At 48.7% G+C, this 20844-nt stretch overlaps 1 protein-coding gene across 1 annotated transcript in view; it reads left to right on the top strand.

The window, feature by feature from the left end:
• Nucleotides 1-20844, top strand: part of SH3PXD2A (SH3 and PX domains 2A) — a 261997-nt gene that overhangs the window by 72362 nt on the left and 168791 nt on the right. The window contains exon 3 of the mRNA XM_006831315.1: nt 20617-20692. Coding sequence (XP_006831378.1) covers nt 20617-20692 — 76 coding nt within the window. The remainder of the gene's footprint in view (nt 1-20616; nt 20693-20844) is intronic.

Genomic DNA, 20844 nt, shown 5'->3' with positions numbered 1-20844 from the left:
TTCTAGCCTCCCACCCAGAAGTCCTGGTTCTGTTTCTAGCTCAGGAGGGCTGGGAGCTTTTGCATCAGGCAGAGAGCTCCTGACGGGAAGGGGGAAGCATGCATCCCCCTCTAGAGAAGAGTTGCCTGTATGAAGTGCCCAGGTCTCCTCTCCAGCTGCCAGGAGGGTTGGATAGCAAGCAGCTCCCTTACAGTATCAGACTGTAACCTGGAGCTCAGCCCACACCTCCTGCTTACCTCCAGTCTTGTTGGAGAACACATCCCTGCTCTGCCAGGGGCAGCATCAGAGTCAGGCCACACCTACTGGCATGACTACTCAGAGCTGAACACCTTGTTTTCCCGGTGTAAGGGTGTCATGTCAGAGGCCTGGGACTGGAGTTGCCGCCTCTGTCACCTCCCTCCTCATCCTGTCCCGGACCCAAAGGTCCGACCTAGAAAACAGCTCAGCTCTGCTGTCACTGGACCCTCATTCACTGCTCTTCAGATTACCAATTGCAAAGTTGGCTGGCAAGTGTGTGGGGGGACAGCGTCCCCCTCCAGACTGGAGAATGAAGGGAAGGAAGCTCTTTGGCGGCAGCCAGGTGAGTGGTGTATGTGTAATTAGTAAGCACTGGGAAGCCATCTGCTGTGACCAAGTTACTCCCTCCCTACAGGAGGGAATTTCGAGCCAATCCTGGCACCTTTTGGGGAGTGCCAGCGATGTGCTTGGTCCTTGGTACTGAGAAGCCACAGAGAAAAATTGGGGTCATCCTAAATGAAAGAGCCAATCGAGTATCTTTGGCCAGAGCAGGAGCTGTCAGCTGGTTGGGGGGAACAGGTGTTACCCCTGTGAGCAGCCCAAGGTGTAGACCACCAGACCACCATGCCCATCATGTTGAGGCAGCCCCTCGATCTGGGCCTGGAGGCCTCGGCACCCAGCCCCTCCTCTCCTCAATGATGTGGCAATAGTTTCGCTTATGACTCTTGTGGTACTAGGCTGGGATGAAGTCTGAAATGTGGGTTTACTCAGGGAAGAGAAGGCAGTTTGTTCTTCCCTCCGGCAGGTCTGCTACCAGCAGGATGTCCCCAGGCTGCCCAGTACTATCAGTCCCCTAGTCAGCTCTTGCCACCCTAGGCTGGACCTCAGGGCCTGTGATTTTAGGGGCTGAAGTTCCTGGATCTCAGGGGTGCTGGTTCAGATCAAGTCTTTGTAGAAGATGTTGAGCACTTTCCTCTATAAACTCGAGTTTGGTGGAAAAAAGGAGATTTTGGAATCCTGAGAGACCTCCACAGTTGGGTTCCAGGTTCCTCCTTGGGAATGTGGTATCTGCTCAGCCTGGGCCAGGTGAACAGTTGTCCAGCTTTTCCAGGCGGCGGTAAATTAATGTTCTGGGGCTGGCCAGGGTTTGGCTCCGTCTGCTAATTAGGGAGCATTTATCTGGTGCCCGGCAGAACAAAGTGGCCAGTTCAGCCACACTGGAAGTCTGAGCTCAGCACTGGCAGGGGACTGACTTGGGAGGAGGCTAGGAATTGGGGTGGGGGGCAGTCCCTGGGGCTAAATGGACCACGTTCAGATATACCTTTATAAAAAAAATAAAACCAAACAGGAAGCAGGAGGCTGTGTGTATGGGCTGATGCTGGGATGTCCGCTGAGAGGGCGGCTCTGCAACAGGACAAGCCGGCCATTCTTCCCACCCAGACAGACGTGCCTGACCCACGGCTCCCAAGGGCATCTCTAGCAAAAGCCGGCCTGTCTCAGTCTCCAAGGAGACGGGTTGTTTTTGTCTTGGAATCTATTGAGGAGGAATCCCCAATGGGAGGGTGGAGGGAAACCCCTGTGTGTGTGCCCCTGAGGGCACTGGGCTGTGCCTAGTCCTCCTTCCCGCCAACAGCGCAATGGGGAGGAGACCAAGACTCAGACTGGCTTGGAGCACAGGATTTGCAGGAGAGATCCAGGGCTAAGAACTAATGCAGGGCAGCTCAGACTTGAATGAAGAGGCACAAGACAAGTAGTGGGCAAGCCCAGGACTATTTTCAAGATGGTACACCTGGATTAGAGCATTCTGCTCAGATCATTCCAAGCTGATCACCTCCCAAGAACACCAGGCAATCACAGAGGGGCTACAGCTGGCCTAGGGCTTTGATTTACGTTGATCTGGTTCAAATCGAGGCTTTGCTTCTTCCTTGCCAGGTACCATGCTGCATGGTCCATTGCAGTTTCTTAAGATCCTCTTTCCACCTTGCTGTGGGCCTGGAAACTGCATTCAGTGAGGCTGCTTTGCCCAACAGCGTTTGGCTGTGTTGGTCAATGGAAGGCTATGAGAGGAGAGAGGTTGGGATATTTATTCCCCTGTTCCTGCTGGGCTGAGGCCAGTGACTGTCCCTCGACCAAAGTGTCCTGCTCCTGTTGGGAGCCCTCTCCTGCATACTCCCATGGGTATGGGACCCACTCTCCCTTTGCCCCTTCCAACCTAGGGTGGGAAGGCCCTCACCACTGCTAGTCTGGATACTGCACCATGCCTTGGGTTTCCTTCCCCCAGCCTGATGCTTTCAGTGGTCCCTTCTGAATGCTCTACCATTACTCCTTTTGAGCATGTCACCTACTTGTTGCTTGTACCTTGACTGAACAAGGTGACCTGGATCTCCTTAGTTATATCTCCTTATCTGTAAAATGGAGATGCCAATATTACCTACTGTATCCGTTGTGGGGTTGTTTGAGGATTAAATCAGCCATCATTGTGACAGGCCTGTTGCCCTTGACCTTGTTAATACTTAAAACATCATCTGTCATGACCATTAATTATAAATGTATGCTAAGTCAGATACCATCTTATTCTCTTTTATTCTAGATTCTAATTAGAGATAAGCAATAGCCATGCAAAGTTTCAAGAAAATAATGTAGGAGAAAGACTCAAAACTATCCACTGTTTGATTGTTTTTGGTGACAATTGGGTAAAGACGGCCACTCTCCAAGTCTGACTGTTGGAACACTTTGGGCTAGTTTTAGGATGCCTGGCTTTCTTGGGCTATAATTGAGAACCATTGAAAGTGGGGGTCGGGGAGAGGAGGAGCAGTGGGGACTGTGCCCTGGCAGAGCATCATAATCAGCTGTAAGTTGAGCGATTCATAGCCGATCCAGATTCGTAACTGCACCCATCCCAGCCTCCTGAATCTGACTGTTCAGGGCTGGGCCCCCACATCTGAAGTCTGAACTGACTCGGGGCAGCGCTCCTCCCTGGACTGTGATAGGTGAACCATCAGTCCTGTTCTGCTGGATCCTCAGCCCTCAGGAGTAACTCTACCCACCTGGGCTCAAGCCCTGGAGACCAAGGACCACCCTCACCTCTGCACTTTCTCTTCACCTCACAGGGAGGACAAGAAGGAAGGCAGAAGCTCAGTGGTAAAGGTTGGCTTGTTCCTTTTGAGGCAGGAGAAGGAGCTGAGTGAGACCTGGAGTCAGGAGCAGTGATGGCTGGCCTCCCAGGACAGACCCTTACTGTGTCCAGGCACTGCCCTAGCCCCTTCCATTAACTCGCCTGCAGTCTTACTGTGTCCAGGCACTGCCCTAGCCCCTTCCATTAACTCGCCTGCAGTCCTCACGGCGTGCCTGTCCTGTGATGTTGGCACCATCACTCATTCCAATTTTAGAGACAAGGTGTAATGTGTGAACTTGGATAGGTGAGTTACTTAGTCAAGCACAAATCTAGGTGTTGCTGTGAACGTATTTTGTTGTGGTGGTTGGCATTGGCCATCAACTGATTTTAACTAAAGGAGATGACCCTTGATAACATGGGTGGACTTCAAGCAATCAGTTGGAAGACCTATAGAGCAAAATGGTGGTTTCTTGAAAAAGAAGCTTCTCTCTCAAGACTCTACCAACCAATCCCTGCTGAGTTTTTAGCCTGCCAGCTGCCCTACAGATTTCAGTCATACCCACAGTCCCAGTTCATGTTGTGACTATTCACACACACACCCACACAAACTCTCTGTGTTTTGTTTCTCCGGAGAACTTGATGGATACACAAGGGAGCTGGGGTCACGTGACATGCCCAAGATCACACAGCTGATAGGTGGAGGAGCTAGGATTCAGGAATCTGGAATCTGTCTTCTAACAACAGCAAAAAAATGTCATCAACCATACCTCCCACAGCACTGTTTCTCAGTGGGTTCAATAATCCAGTGTAATGGCCGCCCAGAACTCCAGCACCATTCTCACAGTTATGGGGTTGTTAGGGAAGTTAACAGCTTACAATTCAGGGTCAGAAATGCTCAGGGCACAGTTGTTCCAGTCAGCTACTTTCCTGTGCCCCCAAGCAGGTCTCCCTTTGGCCCTCAGCCCCTTGGCCTCTGCTCTGCTTCAGCAGTTTCAGAGTTCTTTTAGGACTACTGATAAATGCTCACAGGGCATACCATTCCACCAAAAGCCTCAGTCTGAAGTCCTAACAGTTAAATGCTTGCCCCATTCTGCAAGCCACCCTCCTGCCCAGAGTCACGCTAGAAGCCCACTGCTGTCTCCTGCTTTAGCTCCTGGTGCTACTACTGCTGCTCTGTCCTTCTCTGGTGCCCCAGCATTCTGTCTCTGGGTCAAGGAGGTTCAGGTACAGAATCTCAGGATCCAAAAGACACACTCTACCCCTGGCTCTTCCTTTTTGAGGTCCCCCCTCCTGCTGCTCATCTGGCTCACTTGATACCCATAGAGTTCCAAGTTTTTACAATCACAACGAACCCTTTTAACCATCATTCACAAGGGATCACATCGTATCAGTATCTTCTCCCACCTTCTCTTTCCCAGACCCTTCAGGAAAAGAGTCATTTGGTGGGCATTATAAAGACTAAGGCTAGAAGAGACATATTAAATAGTTCATTACACCACAGTGTGGTAAACAGACTAAATTGTTCCACTCCATTGGGTAGTTTGCATGTGACCCCTACATGGCAGAGACAGCCTGAGAGACCTCTGCACCTCAGAAGAGATGGCCTTTCCCTCTCCCTGCCATGCCAGGGAAGCTGGCCTGGCCACTTGCCCCACATTGGGGTTTAGGCTGGGCATGTTGTTGTTATGTGCTGTGGAGTCGGTTCCAACTCATAACAACCCTGTATAGGGTATCCGAGGCTGTAAATCTTTACGGGAGCAGAAAGCCTCATCTTTCTCCCGTGAAATGCCTGGTAGTTTCAAACTGCTGACCTTAAGGTTTGCAGCCCTATTTGTAGCCACTACGCTACCAGAGCTCCATAGAGAGAGAGAGGATTTGCCAGTTTCTGGACACATGCTTGCTTCCTTTTCTCTGAGTCTTGCATACCTACCCATGGGGTTCTCTTTCTCGTGGTGTCTGTTTCTGTCTCTCTCAACCTGTCTCTGGATGTGGCTCTGTGTCTGTGTAGTCTTTCCTGGAGCTTCTGTCCACTCTCTGTCAGCCTTTCTGGAGGCGCTGTCCACTCTCTGTCAGCCTTTCACGGAGCCTCTGTCCACTCTCTGTCAGCCTTTCTGGAGGCTCTGGCTCTGCTTCTGTCAGCCTGGGGTCTCTCTTGTCAGTGTCTCCCTCAGGATGCTGTCCTCTCCCAAGCAGGAGACTGAGAGGAGCAAGGTGGGAACCTGATCCTCATCTGAATGAGGTCTCTGCCTGGAACAAGTGTGGAGCTAGACAACTCTGTGCCCTTTGCGGGGAGCTGTTTCCCCTTTCCTGGGGCTTTGAGGCCTTCTAATTAACCTTCTCTGCAGAGTGGCTCATATATGGACTTCCTTTTTGGAATCAGGTAACAGTCTTGGCACCCTGGAGGACACCCATAAAGGCCAATCATTGGCTGCTCCCACCCCCTTAGTCCACAGCTGTGCCTGGGATCCCCCTCAGGGTGTGGCCCATCACCCAGCTACCTCTCAGAGGGTATGGCTGAGGGTCCCTGTGAGTAGGCATGGGGCTGTGGAGGGCACAATTCCAGACTGGCTCCTCTCCTCCCTTTCCCTTCTCTGACTGGACAGAGAGTCCCCTGGGTCTCATTGATCACATTCCACTACCTGTCCTCCCCCACAACCCCCCAGTGCTAGGCCACGTCTGCCCTGAGCTGTCCCTGCTAGAAATAGCTCCCAAGAAAGGGAGTGACCCTTGCAGGGTCAGGGTGGCCCCAAAATACCCCACCAGCTGTCAGCAATCTGAGCCAGGTATGGCATCAGGAACTATTTCACTCTCCCTGGGGCATTTGTCTCTGCAAGGAGCAGTTTTCCTGGTCCAAGCCTCTGCCATCAGTGTGAGGGTGGGACTGAGCACCGGCTGTGGGCAAGTCACTGTGTCCCAGGTGGGACCGGAGGACAGAGAGAGATGGTATATGAGTTGACCACCGACCCAGTGGAGACCCCAGTAGATTGATTGGAACAGACAACTCCATTTGGAAGTCACACGAGCACCCGAACCTCAGTGTACTATAAACTCATCTTGTCTAGAACCTTCCGCATAGGCGCCTCCTTCTCTCCTCCCTCTTTAGTCCCTGTACCATCTCTCACTCCAGCAGACTTCCCCCCTCGGCACCAGTGCCTCTGCATTCTTACCAGGGCTCCCCAGCTGCCTCACTTCACTGCAGTCAGTTTTTCTGTTTTTACTTTTTACTGTTGTAAAAACATATGGAACACAACATTTGCCAATGCACATTTTTCACCCACACAATTTAGTGATATCAATTACAATGCAACCATCTCCAATACCCATTGCCAATCTTTCTGTCACCATCCTCTGTTATTAATTTTTTGTTATGAAGATTTTTCAGTCTTACAGAAATAATAAAATAGGCATCTGTGGACCCAGCTCCCGATTTAGCAGATGTTCACATTTTGAGTCCTGGTGTGGGGCTGTAGGATAAACACTGGACTGCAAGTCAGTTTGAACCACAAGGTTGGTAGTTCAAACTCACTAGTCATTCCTTGGAAACCCAATACAGGGTTGCTATGAATTGAAACCTACTCAATGGCACTTAACAACAATATTTTGTCACACTTGCTTCAGATACTTTTTATTTTTAAAAGAAATAAAATGGTGCACTTGGAGGGGGGTGACTGATAAATGCTAGGTTCCCATCTTCCTGCCTTAGGACTCTCAGGGCATGCTGGGTCAGCCAGGGGATATTTTCCTGAGGCGTGTCTAGGACGATGGTTATAATCTTAGATACGTCTAGAAGGTGTTCTGTGGCATTGGTGGTCCAATGTAGAATTACCTCCCTCCATGTGGAGTCCTGGGGCCCTTGGTGTGGCGCTGTGGGTTAAACCGCTGGACTACAAAATTGGTTTGCACCTCAAGGTCAGTGGTTCAAGCTCACCAGCCACTCCTCGGAAAACCCACACAGGGTCACTATGGGTTGGAACCGACTCAATGGCACCACTTACCAATAACAACAGCATGTGGAGTCCTGGTATGGCACTGTGGAATAAAGCACTGGACCAAAGGTCTATTTGAACTACAAGGTCAGTGGTTCAAACTCACTAGCCGCTCCTTGGAAACCCTATGTAGGGTTGCTGTAAGTCAGAACCAACTCGACAGCACTTAATAACATGTGGAGACCCAAGTTCAATTCCTGGCTAATATAACTCCAGCGTAGCCGCCATCTTTCTGTCAGTGGAGGCTTGTGTGTTACTATGATGCTGACCAGATTCAGCATATCTTCCAGACTAAGATGGACTAGAAGAGCTACTTCTTGCTGATCTACTTCTGAACTATGGATCGCAACTATTATGATCCTCAGCTAATCATGCATGGGATCACCATGAGTCCAGGGCAACTCGTAACACCAGTAGGCATTCCAGGCAGGGAGACTAGGTGTGGAGGTGGGGTTTCCCAGGACACCTACAAAGGTCAGTGAGATCCCTGTTTCTTCTGGAGCCAAGAGGATGGAGCTTAGTACTGGGGAGGTATATAGGCAGGTGCCCAGCTCTCTCTCTCCTTGCATTGCCCTCCTCCTCCATCCGCCCCTCATCCTAGGTGGGCTGCTGCCCTTGTTTATGAGGTTGTGGAGAGGAACCCATCACTTGGGTCGCCAGCGGGGCTGCCACCTGGTGAAGTGACTTCCAGCTGGGCACCAGGGTGGGCTGGAAGACACCAAGCTCTGCAGGAGAAATTTTCCAGTCGCGGTTCCCGGTTTCCTGGCAGGAATCATATTCCCCCCCAGGAAAGTCTCGTTAAATGGAGCTGGCAGCAGAGCCTGGGAATGGGAGGCTGCCCTGGGTGGTTCTCCTCACTGCGTGGGCCGCTTTACGAGGCATCCCCTGGCAACTCTGCCTGGGTTTTATTTTTTGCTTCAAGGATTTTTCTCTTTTTCCATCTGAGCTCGCCCTTTCTCCTCCTCTTTCCCCTATGTTTCTTTAACCCCAGGCTTAAGCAGCCTCCAGAAAGAAGTTACAGGAGAAAATTTAATTAGACTAAATGACTAACCCCTGAGGTAGGAAAGGGCCATCCAAGCATCCATGCCCAGGGCCAGTCCTCAAGGACATCAGATCAGTTCGGGCTGCACTATTATGAGCACATGAGATGCCGAGGGAATTCAAAACCAGTTGGAAGCATCCCAGGTGGACTCCATAGTGCTAGTGCGGATATCTCACTTTTCGTGATTAGAAAGACAAATTCCTGAGTAATTCTCTTCATCCTTTCATCCAAATGTAGGCTTTCTCCCATTTGGTCCTAGCCCTTTGGGTCCCATGTTGGTCCTGTATAGAAAGGAATTTGGCCTGGCAAAAATCTGTGGGAGGGACACTGTTCCAGCTCTTCCTAGCAGCTGCTCAAAGAGGTGGTGGGTACCCAGTCACTGGAAGTATTCATGTGTCAGGGGTGTTAAGCCTGTGTCAGGAGGAGGCCCCACCCTGCAATTCAATTTTGTATCGCAGCGTGTGATTTCTACAAACCTGTGGAACCATGAGCTCCAGTTGTGGCTCATTCACCTATGGTGATTTTTAAAGGCCACCTGGCAAGTCCTCAAGCCCTATCCTTTTTAGTCTTTTCCATGGAAAGTCTGGCATTCAAAAACATATGTGGGATTTGGTGGATCATGCTGTGTGTATGTGTGTGTGGTTTGGGGGAATGGTTCATCATGTGACTTCTGACTTGACTGCACCTAGGGATAGAACGTTGGGGGAGGGTTCTGCCTTGTTCTACATTAAGTCTTCCTTTTTTCAATGTGGTTCAACAGACACTGATTGAACTCCTTTGTAGTAACTGTAGTAACTAAACTGCTGGGTAACAAACTATCTGCGACTTACCATACATAGTACAGGCTCAGTTCTTGCTTCTGTCACAATCCAAAACAGCTCTGCTCCCAGCAGTCATTCAGGGACCCAGACTCCTCTCTGTTGGCCTCATCCCATGTGTGTAAGCAGCAGCTGAGGGAAGAGAATGTTGAGGATTGCAGGGAGATTTTCTCGTTGTACCTGGAAGAGGCATACATCATTTGTGCACGTAGTTCACATAACTCAGTGAGGCTGGGAAATATAGTCTAGTTGTGCATCCAGCAATGTGTCAGACATTTTGATGGATTGTGGGAATATCAATGACAGACATTGCTTTCAAGAAGCTCACAGACTCTTGAAGGAACCTCAAACCCAAAGCCACTGCCACTGAATCAATTTCAACTGATAGCATTGTTGTTGTTAAGTACCGTGGAGTCAGTTCCCTGTATATGATTTCTGAGACTGTAAATCGCTGTGGGATCAGACAACCTCGGTCAATTTGACTGCTGACCTTGAGATTAGCAACCCAGTCAATGCCTAACCCACAGCGCCACCAGGGCTCCCAGGTTACAAATAAATAAATGAAATGTAGGGTGGTTAAGTATAGCTGTAGATTTGTGACCAAACTATACAAGTAACCTAGAACGAGGAGTAAATGAGGAATAAACCTGTGTGGCAAAGGCCTCAGAGGCAGAGGAGACACCAAGGGATCACAGAGGGAGGGGCATGCCAGGTAAGAGGAACAGATTGTGGAAAGGCATAGAGCTGTAAAACAGCATGTGATGTTTACACAGAACTGCAGACAGTGTGCAGTGCATGGTCAGGGGTATGTGTGTGGAGGGACAGAAATGAAAGTAACACATGGAAGCAGACTTCAACCTTAGAGATGAGTGTATACTTAGCACTCCTTCCAAGAGGCTTCATGTGTGTTTGGGTCTCTTACACCACGAGGTTCCTGACAGAGAAGGAAGGTAGATGTTTGTCTTTGTTATGTAGTGCTAATATAAACAGAAGTGCTCACAAGTGGATGGTTTCAGTAAACAGAAATGTGCTTTCTCTGGCTTAGGAGGCTAGAAGTCTGAATTCAGAGTGCGGGCTCTTGGGAAGCTTTCTTTCTGTTGGCTCTGGAGGATGGTCCTCATCTTTCTAAGCTTCTACTCTTGGACAACAGTGTTGTATGGTCCTTAGACGCATCCCTGCTTGGCTTCTCTGTCTGTGAGGCCCCATCAGGGGCACAATGGGGACCAACTTGGAATCTCACTGCCTTGAATAGCAACCTGGGGCCTGGGTCTCAAGCTTGGATAGGCTTGCCCTATCCTTCTCCCCCAAGACTATGCTTCTCTTTGTCCCAGACTTCGTCCTGAAGTTGATTCCATAGTTAATGGTCAGGATTAGAAAGAGAAGGTTCAAGTCTGTTTTCCTTCTTCCCTCTTTACCCCTTCTTCAGGACTCCTTGCTATTTAGGATGGGCCTTGGAAGTCTGCATGGACGAGAGATATCTCAGGCAGCTTGGGGAGTTTAGACGTCTTGGAAGGGGTCTCTGGTGAGGCTAAGGAGCCCCAGAAGTGCCTTTTCCTTTCACTCAGGTTCATACATCCTCTGAAAGGAACAGGGTGACAACAGCCAGGGCCTTGCTAGGAAACAGGCCCTTCGAAGGCAGACTTTATCCTAGGTTGGCCTCATTCTCTTAGGGGGAGTATCACCACTGACACCCAGGCTGGTGCCAGGATTTCCCGGCACTCTATCACGCACGCAGATGGCTTGTTCATCACTGCTCCATCCTACAAGCTGGCTGGATTCCATTTCTAGAATTCCACATTCACAGCCTCACTCCTCTGCTCAGAATCTTCCAAGGGAAGAAGTCCAAATTCTCCCTCTCAGCCTCTGGCCCTTCCTTTCATACTGCCTAGTATGTACCCTTCCTGCTTAGCACCTTCCTTGGGGGTGGAAAGTAAGAAGGGCCACCAGGTAGCTAGGAGCAGACACACTGGGGTGCAGGGGAGAAAGTGGGGCTCCTAGCTCCAGTCTGACAGTAGGAAGTCATGTCTCAGACTCTGAGAGCCATGGGAAGCTCTACTTGTTCCATGGGGAGCCAAACTTGCAGCTGCTGGAAGCTCTGGCCCAGTGCCTTTCCAGGTGGTCCACTGCCCTGGCCTCCTGCCCTTTCCTCTTGACCAAGGGGAGCTGCTATTGCTTGGGCGATCTCATGTTGTGTTGGGTTGGAGGTCAAGGACAGTGAAGTTATAAGGGATGGACCTGGAAGGCCTTCAGTCCTTGATGGTGAAGGCTGCATTCATGTGGCTGAAGTTGAGCAGCTCACGAGAAACAGGAAAGGCTGGAGGAGAGATTGGAGACGTGAAGATAACCACCAGTCTCTTTGCTTTGCTAAGGGTGACCCTGTTTATTGAGAACTTACAGCGAGCCAGGCTCACCTGAGTGATCTCCTTTAAGCCTCACACCACCACCAGGTGGCTATTTTTATGCCTGACCTTGGATCCCTCCCTAGCTTGATGGAATGTATTCTACACTAGGAATGTATTCTACTTCAGATGGAATGTATTCTACACTAATTAGAACAGTAATAATAATAATGGTATAACAGTAATAGAGAGACTAGAGCTGTTGTGTTAATGTGCTTTGTTGTTGTTGTTATAAGTGCTGTTGAGTGGGTTCCGACTCATGGTGATCCTGTATAAAATTTCTGAGGAGCAGCTAGTGGTTTTGAACTGCCAGTCTTGTGGTTAGCAGTCCGATGCTTATTCTTCAGCATCACACCAGGACTTTAAGTCCATTTCCACTCATAGAGCTCCCACGTGACGGTAGAACTGCCCCACAGGATTTTCTTTAGAAACAGATGGCCAGACCATTCTCCCACAAAGCTGCTAGGTGGATTCGAACCACCAACCTTTTAGTTAGCAGCCAAGTGGGTACTTAGTCATTGCACCACCAGGGTCCTTGTTAACATACTTTACATATACACTTTACCTTTTAACCTTGCATCGACCTCCAGGCTGGGGAAATACGGGCCTGACTCCATTTTTACTCCTCAGAGATGTTAAGCGGACTAATTTCACGTGGCGTTTGACAGCCCTTTCTCGTGTGTGGGAGGCAGATAGGACAAATATGTCACAGATGAGGCTGCTGCCACCTAGAAAAGGCAAGCCATGTCCCCCAGAAGGCCAGCAGGGGCTCTTTTTCTTGCTTGAAGGCTGTGGGTCAGCATGGTTGGAGGAGGTATAGAATGAGTCCATTGGGTAGGTTCAGCCTTCTGGACTGCCTTCTAGACATCAGATGGAAGTTTTCATAGGCTTGAGGAGGTTCACCCTGAACAACACCATCTCACACATTTTTTTGTTCACTTTGTGTGCCCCATCAGCTCAGGCCTCACCATGTTTAATGTAAAACACAACCCGCCAGCCCCCATGCACTTGAAAGGTTGGGAAAAGTCAGGAGACTCCTTCCCAAGCCTAGCTGGGCAGATCCTCCCAGACTGCCCCTAACAACCTCCCTGCTGCCTCCCTGGCCTCACTGGCTGTAGCTTCCAAAGCACTTTGCCTGCTCTGGGGACACAGCCTGGCATCATAGCAACAGTGAGGATGGGGGCAGTGATAGTGATGATAGCCATGTGTCTCCATCAGGCTCCGTGCCAAGCACATCCTCCTGCCAGCCCCGCCCAGCAGGTTCTGTCACTGCTCCCATTTTACAGATGAGGAAGCGGGTTTGAATCCCGATGTGCCTAGCAATGCACTCGTTGTCGTTGCTCACATTTTCCCGGATGCAGTGCAGGTGTCACTGAGAGTTCAGGAGGTGACTGTTGGTAGTAAATAGGACAAAACTGCACATCTCAGTAGGTTTGTTTTAATGTGTGTTAGAAAAAAATATATGTATTTGAACACATCAATGACTTTATGATTTCATGGATATGATTGCTTTGTATGTGGCTAAAATATATAAGTTGTCCCAGGAAGGGAGTTAACTAAAAACTACTAGCAAAAAATATTAGGTAATTAATGACAGTAGAGATGGAGGATCTGGTTGTAAGGAAGGGGACCTGTGCATTTGTTTGGACACCCTGTGTGTGCTCCAGCCTCTGAGGGTGAAATGTGTAACTTTGGAAAGCTGGTGACTTGGGCCTCCCTTCTGCCTCAGTTACTACCATGCTGTGTGTTTTAGGCAAGTTAAAACTGAATAGATGGCATTTAACAACAACAGAATGGTGAGGGTACTAGTATGCCAAGGAGGGAAAATTGAACAACCAGACACAAGGTCGGTGGTTCAAACCCATCAGCTTTTCAGAAACCCTATGCAGGGGCGCTATGAATCGGAAGCAGCTCCACGGCATCTAACAACTAGTATTGGGGAGCACTGTGGCTCTGTAGATAAGCACTGGACTATGAACCATGAGGTCAGCAGTCCGTGACCACCAGCCACTCCATGAGAGAAAGATGAGGCTTTCTGCTTCCGCAAAGATTTTACAGCCTCGGAAACCCTATACAGGGTCACTGTGTGTTGGAACCAACTTGATGGCACCGAACAACAAGTATTTGTGGTGGTGTGTGCCTTCAAGTTGGTTCTGACTCGTGGTGGTGGTGGTGGTGGTGGTGGTGGTTATGTGCCGTGACCCTATGTAGGGTTTCTGAAGCTGTAAATCTTTGCAGGAACAGAAAGCCTTACCTTTCTCCCACAAAGTGATTAGTGGATTTGAACTACTGACTGTGCAGTTAGCAGCTCAAGGTTTAACCCACCATGCCACCAGAGCTAGGTCTTGGGAAAGCATTCATCAGTAATTGGTCGTACCACATTGTAGTGAGCATATATTACATTGTCTGTAACTGAGTCCTTTCCCCTTCACCTCATCTTCCTCTCTCCTTAACATGAAAACCAAACCAAGCCAGTTGTCACCCAGGCTATTCCTACTCATGGGGACCCTGTGTTTCAGTGCAGAACTGTACTCCATAATGTTTTCAGAAGTAGATTTCTTGGGCTGTCTTTTGAAGCACCTCTGGGTGGTCTCGAACTGCCACCCTTTTGGTTAACAGCCAAGCACTTAACCATTTGGACCACCCAGGGACATCTACAAAGTGAATGAGCCTCACAAATTATAGAGCAGGAAAAAAATATGAAAGAACCGAAAATATAGCAACATTTTAATGAAATATTTAATTCTAGTTCTAAAGACAGAACTTCCTTTAAACACACACACACACACACACACACACACACACAGGTTTTGGCACAATGCCAAATTTCCTACCTTTTCCACATAGGATCAAAAACTTTTTGAGTGCCAATGTGAAACAATATACAAGTATATGTCTCTCCATCTATAAAACACAAGACAAATCAAACCTCTACCTAGTAAGAGGTTTTGAGAGCTTGTTTGATTGTCTACCATAGCACACAAAGCAATTGCTCTGATGTTGGCCTTGCTATCATTCAGCTGGACTCCTAGTGGGCTTGTAGGATCAGCACTGGACTCCAAACCACAAGGTCGACAGCTCAAACCCTATATAGGGTTGTTATGAGCCAGAACCAACTCCACAGCACTTAACAACAACACAACATTGTTCTATTTGCTATTCTATTCGTTTGCTGCTGTTACTATGATAATTGTCTTTGAAAGTGCACTTCCTGCTGGTCACGCCCCCTGCCTGGTTTGCTGTGGTGGGGTCAGGGTCTCATGTGAAGGTGCTGACCACCCTAACCCATAGCTCTCCTTAATCTTGAGAACTCAGGGAGGGCAAGAGGGCTCCCAGCATAGGGCGTGGAAAGTTCAACTCCTGATTGTGTTCTATGTACCAGTGGGAGGGCCTCTTCTCAGAGGTGACTTAGGGGTGGGTAAGGTCAGGTTGAGGTGTGCACTCCCTGCATAAGCTAACGATTTGACTTTCCTTTCAAGCCAGAGCTGTAAGTACATGTTTAGAATGTCTCCGTGTCAATATTGCATGCTGCGGGAAGGTGGCAGGGGAAGGTAGAGAAGGAACCTGGTGTCACCTGCAGCCTCACCTTTGATATTCTGAGTTGTTCATCTTAGACTCTCAGCAAAGCAAAGGACCAGCCTATCTATTACCTGACCCCGCCACCATAGTTTACTGAGTACCTACAGCTCTGTGGATTAATGAGCTGGACTGTAAAGTCACTTTGAACTGCAAGGTCAGTGGTTCAAGCTCACCAGCTGCTCCTTGGAAGCCTTATACAGAATTGCTACGGGTCAGAACCGACTCAACAGCACTTAACAACAACATTAAATGATGTCTCATTTGCCCACTCACCTCTACCCCAGAGACTCCAGTACCCGGAAATGACCTGTTTTCCACCTCACATTTGCCATAACTTTGGGTTATGTGGTAGAATAAAACATCTGCTCTTATCCTGCTCTGATGACCAGCTGTGTGGTTATCCCAAATGATCGGAATAAATCATCGGGGGCCTCCACTCTGGATCCCAGCACTTTCTCTGACACACGGCGGCAGCGTTTCATGAACAAGTCACTTCACACACACACATACACCCCCCATCTGACTTCTTTTATCATCTAATAATCCTAACATTCCTGTAGCCAAACCTTTGTACTTGCCATTTCTGCCTTTGGGATTCCTTCCTCTCTTTTTTCCAGCTCCCCTTTACTCAAGATCTAGCTCTGGTATCTCCTCTAAGAAACCAGGTTTGCTCACCAGACACACTGGTCCTCTTCTTCCCTGAACTATTGCATGGCTTTGTATGACTCTCAGCAGGTCAGAACTCACCTACCATTAGTAGGATCATGAACATAGATGCAAGTCAAATCCAGTTGTTTATACAAAGGCTAGTACATTTTAACCAAGCAGGGTTTATTTCAGAAATACAGTGGGTTTTATGAGTCGGAATTAACTCAAAAGGAGTGGATTTGGAGGGTATTTTTTTCCGATTCACCAGTAGATAAATAGATAAGGCCTAGTCCTGGTGTGGTGCTGTTGGATAAGCACTGGACTGCTAACCACAAGGTCAGAGGTTCAAACCCACCAGCCACTCCTCAGAAACTCTATAAAGTGTTGCTCTGAGTTGGAACCAACTCAATGGCACTTAACAACAATGAAAACAACATACACACAGAATAGAATATTATTCAGCCATAAGAATGAATGAAATACTGATATACACTTCAGTCTGGGAGGATCTTGAAAGCATTGTATTAAGTGAAAGAAGTTGATTGCAAAGGGCGCATATAGTTTAATTTATTTGAAATATCCAAATAAGAAAATCTATAAAAACAGAAGGTAAATTAGTGGTTTCCAGGGACTTGGGGTGGGTTCCTGATGTGGCACCATAGAATAAGCACTCAACCCCAAGATCAGTTTGAACCTCAAGGTCGGCGGTTCAAATTCTCCAGCCTCTCCTGGGAAACCCTATACAGGGTTGCTATGAGTCGGAATTGACTGGCTGGTACTTAACAACAGCAACAACAACAAGGGCTGGGAGAATGGGAATCACCACTGAAGGGTATGGGAATGACATTTAGGGGGATTCAGGAAAATGTTCTAAAACTGATTGTGGTGTTAGTTGTGCAACTCTGTGAATATTCTAAAATCCATTGAATTGTACACTTTAAATGGGTAAATTATATGGTGTGTGAATTATGTTTCAATGAAGCTATTAAAAAATTTAAGAAGAAGAAAAGAACCATTTGGCCCTTGGGTACTTCCTATTGGTCCATGAGATTACTAGGGACAAAAGAGTAGACTCATAAGGCTGTAAGTGCTGAAATGGAATACGAGCCAGGAGTCTTGTTGGAATTCAGAGAAAGGAGCTTAGACCTTAGGCTAGGATGGTCAAAGAAGACCATCACAGAATAGAAGGGAGACAGGGGAGTTCATTTTAGGTTTTAGGGGGTAAGGAATTTAAGAACCACATTTTCCCTCTCTGCCTCTATTAATGGTTCCCAGCATCTATCACAGTAAGTGGAATGGGCAAATGAATCTTGAGGTTTCGCTTGATTCCTCATGGCCCCAAGAGAGGTCTGGTGGCCTGGCCTCCTTTGAAGCAGAATTGCTGGGACAGGGAATCCACCAGCCTTTTGCAATGATGTCTTGAGCTGTTAGTGGTCACAAGGAGGGTTTGAGGATTGGAACCCCAAAACTGAAGATACTTGCAATTCCACCCTAGGGGAAGGACAAGGAGTGACCTCTAGGGTTACAGATGTGCTCCAGATGGGCTTCACCCGCCCTCTCTGCCTTCCAGTATCTATTGCTTGTGAGCCCTTCCCGAGCAGACCTGCCAAATCAGCTGTCTCTGGCTGAGGCTGACTCTTGGAGCTGAGCTGTCCTGTGTCTCTCACACTATCCACCCCTTAGATAAACACCCTGAGGAGTTCTAATGTGGTTGCAAAGGGTTCCATTCGCCAAATACCTCTCACTCCATGAGGGACCCTGGCAATGGGCCATGCTTTGACTCCTGCCTGACTCAGGCCTAAGCTGGAGGGACAGGAGACTCCACTTTCAGCTCCAACTCTCTGCTAAGCAGGGCCTTCTCTCCTTGAGGAAGGCCCTGGTAGGTGTGTCCCTGAGACTGCCCTCTTAGGAACTGCTTTTTTGCACCCAGGGGAGCGTGGCATTTGGGTTGTATAACGAACATGGTCCCAGATGCTGATTCTACCACGGACCACTCTACCGTGTTGCTGAGTCAAGATGCTGAGCTGTGCAGCTTTGGAGCCCCCCACACTGCTGACGCATGAACTCAGCGGGGCTGCTTTTATTTGATTTTCAGCAGCCTGAACTGGGTCTGGGGAGGGGGATTGCTTTCTTTGAAAGGTGACCTGTGAGCAGAGAAAAAGTCACTGGCGGCTGGTGAGCTTGTTTCGTTTTCCGATGGCCAGTGGGTCTTGGGGTTGACGAGGAGGGCAGACGCCAGAGATCTGCTGGCTTAGGCCTGGTGGTAGAATTAAGTGACAGGTGCAGCAGGCTCAGTGCCTGGGGGCTGGGGATAGGGTAACTGGCCAGCTAGGGGCTCAGGGCTTTGGAGAGGACCTGCTGACCCAGCATTCAGCAGATGAGCATATCTTGGCCTCAGAGGGACCCAGACTAGGCCAGAGGTTGTCTCAGAGGAGAATCTGTTAGAAGAGGATAGAAATTGACTGCAGTTCCCTCCCCTGAGACCCCCTCTTGTGTAGGGGGAACATGTAAATCTGCCTCCTACTTTGAGGGACTATCAGATAGCTGCGCCTTCCTGGAGACAGGTGAACCCATTGAGGGAATTCAGACTGAATTGGCAGGGATGACATAGCGAGTGTGACTGCCACTCGGCCAAGACACAGGTGTTCTCTTCTTCCAGGTGGTCTTCCCTGACTTCCTCTTTCATCTCCTGGAGGAACCTGGTCATTTGTCCTCATCATTCTCCATCACACCAGACAGAGTCTGCCCCCTTGTCTGTCATCTCTGGTACCAGACCAAAAGTTCACAAACATCTACAGTGAACACGAATTTCTTAGGTAATAGAGAAGGAAACTTTACAAAAGTAGATTATAGATGAGGAAAGGAGAAAATAGGAGTTCTACTCCTCACTGGTACTTTATTAAATTTTTTTAAAATCCTAAGTACAAGTTACTGGTCTCACAGCCCAGTGATCATATTTACACCTACCATTAAATGATGGGTTTGCAACATTCGGGTTTGGAAACTCATGAGCTAGCTTTTGTTAAATATCAGTCTGCATTCAGTGAAGTGAAAGTTATTCACGGTGCAGTCTCTGCTTGTTTTGAGTGGAATCCACCATTGTCTGCCCTTCATCTGTGTATTGTGTAATTCTTTTTAGAGAGAATCTAAAAATGATGTACTAGAGCTACATAGATGGATAGTGATGGAGCTATATATATAGAAAGAGATACCTCCAAACAACAAATCAAAGTGTCTTAACTGGCCTCCCTGCTTCTATCCTATGGCTCATTCACTACCCAGTAGCTACAGCCATAACATAAATCAGATCATTTCTCTCTTCTGCACAAAGTCTCCTAAGGATTTCCCTCTCAGTCAGGATAAACTCAGAGTCCTCACTTTGGCCTCTAAGACCATGATCTGGCCTGTCCTGCCTCTTAAATCTCATTATCTATCCCCAGGCCTCTGGCTTGGTAGAAAGATGAGGCTTTCTACTCCCGTAAGGATTTACACCCTCGGAAACCCTGTACAGGGTCGCTAAGGGTCGGAACCGACTCGACGGCACTTCACAACAACAAGGCCTCTGGCTTACTCCATTTCAACCACACTGGTCTTTCTAGCCTCTTTGTGTTTCCTGTTCTTCCCTGAAACATTCTTCCCTGAAACATTCTGCAAATGGTTTGCTTCCTCACCTTCTGTGGGTGTCAGCTGAACTGCCATCTTCTTATTGGCAAGACCTTCCTTACACCCTATATAAAATAGCAACCCTTGTCCTGCTCCAAACCCTTATCCTCTTTATTCTCCTGCATAGCACTTACCACCCCGACACCACATTGATACGTATTTGTTTACTGTCTGTCTCCCTCCACTACAATGTAAACTCCCTGAGGACAGAGACACTGTTGCTTTTCTTTGAGGTCATACCCTTAGTGCCAGTTGCTCTGTGTAGGTGCAATACTTAGATGGATGGATGAATGAATCGATGAATGAACTTCAGATGCCACAATACTGGCCCTCCTCCTTTTGCAAGTGGACCCAGCTGACAAATGTTAAATGTCTCACCTGCGGTCACACAACCAAGGCAGCAGGGAGAGATCCTGGCTCGCCCCACCCCTGCCCCAGCTCTTGGAGGGGCCTCATCCAGCCTGCCTCCTGTGTATTTTTCCAGTTGACACAACATTTATCCCAGAATAGCAGAAGAAAAAACAGTTGGTTCTCCAGACCCCAGGAAACTCTTCCAGTGGGCGCGTCCCTGGGAAAACAGCAGCAATCTCAGGGTGGGAAAATGGGAAACGGAGGAGGGGGTCTCCCAGCAGTTGGGGCAATGGGATGGACTTGGCTTTACAATTAAAATAACATCTGGGTTTGTTTCCACAGAGCAGTTCTGGAAGGTGGGTGGTCTGTCTGAAGTATCAGATGGGCCTACCCCTGTCCTGTCCCAGGAGAGGTTGGGAGGGTGGGTGGCTTGCTGAAGGGCTCATCCTAACAGATGACGTATGAAAGAAAGAAGTTCCAAAGAAGCTTCTGGAAACCCCACCTGCAGGCTGGCTAGGCCCTCCACTTGCTTTGTTCAGTCACCTCCAGACACCACCTATATTCCTTCCCCTCCTGCAGAAACACTTCACTCACCGCCTTGATGCACAGAGAGCTCTTGGCTTCCCTCTCAGGCCCCACAGCGTTTGTTAATCGTCTGTGAAATGAGGGATTTGAGGCATCACTCATCCATGTGATAACAGTGGGGCCCCAAGCGCTTGCCTGTGGTACAGAGGGGCTGCACAGTCTCTGAACCCTCTCCCTCTGTTTGGTTTCTCAGATGCAGCTCCTGGATAAGTTTCCCATCGAAGGCGGGCAGAAGGACCCCAAGCAGAGGATCATCCCCTTCCTCCCAGGTAAGTTGGAAAGAAGCATTCCTAAAGAAGACTTCTAAGTCAGAAATTCTGAACAGGTATAGGAATCTGCACTTTATCAAGTTTCCCCAGGGGACTCAGGAGCCACTGGTTTTAGAGGCCACTGCCCTCAAAGTGGCCTTCCTTGCCTTTCC

Source organism: Chrysochloris asiatica, unplaced genomic scaffold (assembly GCF_000296735.1).
Source record: "Chrysochloris asiatica unplaced genomic scaffold, ChrAsi1.0 scaffold00003, whole genome shotgun sequence".
NCBI lineage: Eukaryota > Metazoa > Chordata > Mammalia > Afrosoricida > Chrysochloridae > Chrysochloris > Chrysochloris asiatica.
This window is presented reverse-complemented; position numbering and strand designations above follow the sequence as displayed.